The sequence below is a fragment of the Mus caroli genome, chromosome 14 (assembly GCF_900094665.2).
Source record: "Mus caroli chromosome 14, CAROLI_EIJ_v1.1, whole genome shotgun sequence".
NCBI classification, from domain to species: Eukaryota; Metazoa; Chordata; class Mammalia; order Rodentia; family Muridae; genus Mus; species Mus caroli.
Window position 1 is genome coordinate 39601306 of NC_034583.1, and position 5543 is coordinate 39606848.

A 5543-nucleotide genomic window follows, 5' to 3' on the forward strand; every position below is an offset into this window, starting at 1 on the left:
ACTCACTTTGTAGACCAGGCTGGCCTCGAACTCAGAAATCCGCCTGCCTCTGCCTCCCGAGTGCTGGGATTAAAGGCGTGCGCCACCACGCCCGGCTTCTGATTCTTCTCATTTGGTTAACAGTCTAATTGTCGTTCTGATGTGCAGTGTTTTTAGTACTTCTTGTTTTAACGTAGAGCTATGCAAGTATTTGTGGGAGATTATAGTTATTAGAAAAATTACACATATCCCTTTCTTGGAATTGCATAATCAAGGATTTATATAAATTAGATTTTGATACCTATATCAATTACTGTAAACATTTAAATATTAATATAATAACATTTTTTACATTTCTTATTTAAATATCATGGCATGTTTAAATATCAAATACATGAAAAGTATTTTTGTTGTGCATACTTAGAGCTTATGATTGTTATTAATAAAAAGACTAAGAATTGAGAAATTCTTGAACAATTTCAGATTATTTTAAAACAGATTAAATGTTAAATGTGAATTCAGAAAATTTGTGTTAGAGTACCAAGTTTTTTTGTTTTGTCTTGAGATAGGGTCTCAGAGCCTTAGTTGGCCTGGAACTCTCTTTGTAGACCAGCTGGCCTCAAATGCATGCAGCTGTCTCTGGAGCTGGGATTAAATGTGTGTGCCACCATGCCCAGAGAGGACATACTCTTAAGGTTGAGATGTGTATTATTTAATTTGGTGTGTTACTTTAAGTTTAAAATAGAAAAGGTGTAATTTTAGTATGGCAGTGCAGTTCCTCAGACAGTACGGGTGTAGTTAAACCATGTATGTCTGTGGCTGAAGTGGCAGTGGTAGGTGACACTCTCCTGCCTGCAGACAGTAGGAATGCTCAATTGGAATTCAGATGCACATAAGTGAATTGTGAATTGGAATTCAGATGCACATAAGTGTGTTTTACTGAGTTAACAAACCACTTTGTAAACTGAAAGTATGGGCTGCAGAGATGGCCCAGCGGTTAAGAGTACTAATTGCTCTTCCAGAGGTCCTGGGTTCAATTCCCAGCAACCACATGGTGGCTCACAACCATCTATAAAATGATCTGATGCCTTCTTCTGGCATGCAGGTTTACATGCAGATAGAGCACTCATGCATAAAATAAATAAATCTTTAAAAACAAAACAAAACAATGTTGGAGCCCATTCATAAAACGTTTTCTGCTACTTTTCTCTAAATATGCTTTATGTTCAACAAAGGTTCCAGATGAGGAGTTAGCAAACCCAGACGATTAGTGGTCCACCCGTGATAGACTTACATGTTTCATTCAGAAACAAAACCAAGAGAGGCCAAGTATGGGTGGTGCCTACTGTAATCCAAGCACTTGGGCAGCAGGAGCTAGAAGATCACTAGTTCAATATAAGCATTGTCTGTCTACATAATGAGTTCAAGTCCAGCATGAGCTACCAGGCTATCTCGAAAATACCAAACTTAGCTAAACACAGTGAAACTCTGTAGAGATGGCTCAGTGGTTAAGAACATTGACTGCTCTTCCAAAGGACCTGGACTCAATTCCCAGCACCCATATGGTAGCTTACAACTGTCTGTAACTTCAGTTCCAGGGGATTCAACATTCTCACACAGACAGATATGAAGGCAAAACACTAATACACATAAAATTAAAATGAAATAAAAACCATAACACCCATTCTTAGATGTGAGCTGTCAAAAATCAGGTTGTGGGTTGGAGTTGGCAGACTTGTAGTCTAGGCTAAAACTTAAATTTACCAGTGTGCTTATTTCTAGCTTTAATTTCCTTATTCAGTTCCCATGTTTGAACTGCTGAAAATGTGCACACATATTGTTATAAACTGGTGGGAGATGTCGCTGTTTTCATTTCAGTGACAAAATTTTTACATCACATGTTGAGAGGAGCTTTAATTTTGTACAGAATACATATTAAGTTACTTCCTTTGTGTGTTTTGATATATCTTCTCCTTGTGTTTCTGTTACAGGCTCAACAGTCACTGAACTTTATCCACTCAAAAATTTCACTAAAAGCTGCTGGAGACACTGTTGTTATTGAGAATAGTGATATTTCCCCAGAAATGGTGGGTATTTCCTTCAGCCTCAACTTTCTAGGCTAGTTGCCTTGTAAACTCTCTGAAGAGCAAGCATGTTCTTTGGCTCCAAACTGTGCTTCCTTGTTTGGGGGATGGGAGCCAACTTTGGGATGGAACCCATGGCCTTGTGCCTATGACACACGCTCTGCCTCACTGAGCTAACCAGCGCCAGATATAGTACTCTTAACCCAAAGCTGTCTTCTCTCCCGAGGGCCGCTGCGTTCTTGCTACTGGTAGTCTCACTATAGCTTTGTGAGGTCCTGTAGTAACTGTAGTGTGTCTACGGAGAGGTGTGCATTAGTGCCTTGGCATTAGAGTGTAGATGGTGGACTCTGTGCCCTGCTGCTTACTAACTTCATTTGTGGCTGTCACTCTGCTTCAGTAAAGGGTACTGGCAGTGTCACCTGGCCTGTAGGGTTATCAGAAGGAACAACTGAGTACCATGGAGACCTTGAGTAGAGGGGTTATGTCTGGCACCCAGTAAGCAGCCATGTGTTGCTCCTGGGCTTGGGGCTGGTGGAGCCATGCTGTCCTTTGCTGGACAGGTTGTTTGTTTTGTTTTTTAAAACATAATTGTTTTCTGAAAGGAAAAAAATATATTGTTTTCAACATTCATAGATTATAGAGTTTTCCTTTATGGCATTTTATGCAACATAGTTTTCTTTGGTGCCAGCTAGTTTGTGCCACTAATCCGCAAACATTTTTGTATGTGATTTTTACTGTTGCTAACTTTGTTTTATAAATGTCTAGGTCATTTCCCTTTTCTGGTTGCACATTGTTGTCTTTGTGTTTGGAGGCTTTTGAAGTTATTATCCCTTCCACCTTCTTTTCAGGAGTCTCCTGAGAAAGAGACGATGTCTGTAAGTCTCAATCAGACTGTGACACAGTTACAGCAATTGCTTCAGGAAGTAAATCAACAACTCACAAAGGAGACATAATCCAGGTGTGGGTACGGACACTCAGAACTGCTGCTTCCTTATGCATAATGCAGTACAGATGACATTACTCACTGGAAAGTGATCTACATGGCACTCAAGAAATGGTCCTTCTCACAGGTTCTAGGTGTCAGCTTTGACCTTTCTTGTTTTGTTCCTTTTATGTACACATTTTGAAGTCTTTTGGTTTAGAGGGAAAGAACTATAACATAGTTACTGCAGTCTCCTGTCAGGCAGCTTGGTTGTGATATGGCTACCTGGGTTGGTCTGTTGTAGGCCTATAATTGCCTTTTAGTTGATTCTAATCCTACTTTAGGGCAAGTATCTATGGGCATTTCCCATCTTTTTATGACTGGTTGCTTTTGGCTTTGTTTTATCAATGTTGGACTGAAAATAAAGCCATCATAACTTCATAATGCGAAAAGAACATACAGTACTTATTGTATACCTAAAGATAGGAGTAGTAGATTTCTGTAATTTCTGCTGATTAGAGCTGGCTTGGTGGTTGTTTTGTTTTGAGGTGACTTGCTCAGGCACTGTTTGGCCTGGAATGTGCTAGAATCACGGTGGCAACATACCAAGTTGGTGTATTGAGTTTCCTTTTGTAGATAACCTAAGCAATTTACTCCTTCATGTTTGAAGTGAGGGGCTTGGGTTAGGAGAAATAAGAAGGCCATCATTAGATCATGTTGTGTGCTCTTGTTGCTTACATGACTGCAGAAAAGCCCAAGTCTAGCAGCACTTAAAAATGCTTCGTATGACTTAATTCATACTGCTAAGGTGAGAACATTTTTGAATATACAAAGAATAGTTCAGATATTTTTCTTCGGAGGCTCCTTGCCCCAAAATTATTGTGTGAAAGGGGCAAGGCAAACTGCCATTTGGAACCTATACCAATGTTCCTATGACTGACAGCCAGGCAGAAGGCCCAGGGGTACGGGTAGGTTAGGCATATGGAGAAGTTAACAGCCTTCTCTGGTGATGTGGCAGGTACGTACTGTGGACACTTTCTGTTCAGGAGAGCCAGCCTTTAGCCTACCTAAGTGCATGCCCTCAACAGTGCTGACTGTCTCTCAGAAGACTGGGCGCAGTGAACCCTTTTCTGTTGTTACGGTCGGGACAGGAGCTCTCGCTCGGCTCAGTTTTCTGTTTTCTGGAAGTCATGTTTCTGGCACTTTTCTTCCCCAAATTGGCAGATGACTTTGATTTCTCTTTTGCAGAGAAATTCTTCTCCTCGTCCCAGGGCTGCAGCCTGACTGTTCCCTTTTCAGAGCCTTTCTTAATCTTGTTTTCCTTCATGTAGTCAGTGTTTAGTTTCACTTCTCTTCTTGGGTTTTTCTCTTCCTCCTGTAGTTTCTATGTCTCCTCTAGGGTACTCGCAAACACCATTTGTCAGCATCGTGAGTGATTTGCTGACACTTCTCTTTGCATTCAGTAGCACAGTCACAGAAAGGCTGGACGGATATGCTCAGTCTGCTGACTGAGCTACGAGAAGGGCTTAATTATTAGAGAGCTTTAAGACTGAGACTGAGTCTGACTGCCTCCTGCCTTAGACCATGTTTGTTCTTCTTACAGATGGGGTTTGTAAGTTTCAGCCTGGTCCACTTTGCTCCTTGGGTTTGCATTATACTGAGCAAGACCTAATAAGAGTGGCTTCTCAGGGTTGTCATTTCAAAATCTTTTACCTAAAGCTTCTGAATCCTGAGGTGTCCTCTCGTGTGATCACCGTCAGTATGAGGGGCTCTGGGTGCCACTGAGAGCGCCAGGCTGGGTCTTGTGAACTGTGTGCTCGTGGGTTGCTTCTCTTACCTTGTTCTAAATAGATCACTTTCTTATCTTTTACAGAGTGAAGTAATTGGGAAATTACTCGTTAGAAGTTAACAGAAGGCGTTGTATTATATTTTGCCAAATTAAAGCCTTATTTATGTTTTACCCTTTCTACTTTGTCAGACACTGAACAGTTTTGTCTTTTCTAATCCTTGTTAGACTACTGACTTAAAGAGAAAACACTTTAAAAAGCCAACTCTGTAGACACCTTCAGAGTTTAGTTTTATAATAAAACTGTTTGAATAATTAGACCTTTACATTCCTAAAGATGAAGTAAATGTAAACTTTTACCTTATTTTGCTCAATTAAATTGTTCAGAAGATCAAAGTGGTATAGACAATGTGAAATTTAACATTTTAATACTGATGTTGTACACTGCTTTACTTAACATTTGGGAAGAAGCCGCCTGTGACATCAACTCAAGGAAACACTTTTTGTTGCTATTATAATCAGCAAATAAAGGGACACTTATTATTCAACATGACTCACTCTGATTGTCGTTGAGTTTCAACAAGTTTCACTAGCGCTTCAGACCGCTGTTTCTAATTGCAGCCACCAAACAAGACAAGTCTTGTTGCTTCTGTAACTTCCTGACTAGACCTTTGTGTCTTCTCTGGGTCAGGACTGTGCCAAGTCCCACAGCGTGGGTGACAGCAAGGTGCAGGCGTTTGAGTCCCATTCACCGTGGAGGAGAGCTCTGCTT

At 40.6% G+C, this 5543-nt stretch overlaps 1 protein-coding gene across 33 annotated transcripts in view; it reads left to right on the forward strand.

The window, feature by feature from the left end:
* The window catches only part of Ktn1 (kinectin 1), a 90738-nt gene extending 85414 nt beyond the window's left edge, over nucleotides 1-5324 (forward strand). For 19 of the 33 annotated variants that reach the window (XM_029469356.1, XM_029469358.1, XM_021181171.2 and 16 more), the window contains 3 exons: nucleotides 1971-2066; nucleotides 2912-3021; nucleotides 4859-5324. In XM_029469356.1, coding sequence (XP_029325216.1) covers nucleotides 1971-2066; nucleotides 2912-3016 — 201 coding nt within the window. In that variant the 3' untranslated portion in view covers nucleotides 3017-3021; nucleotides 4859-5324. Of the gene's footprint in view, nucleotides 1-1970; nucleotides 2067-2911; nucleotides 3028-4858 lie in introns of all 33 variants that reach the window. The other 14 variants (XM_021181182.2, XM_021181167.2, XM_021181177.2 and 11 more) reach the window with 3 other exon arrangements.
* The last annotated feature ends 219 nt before the right edge of the window (nucleotides 5325-5543 follow it).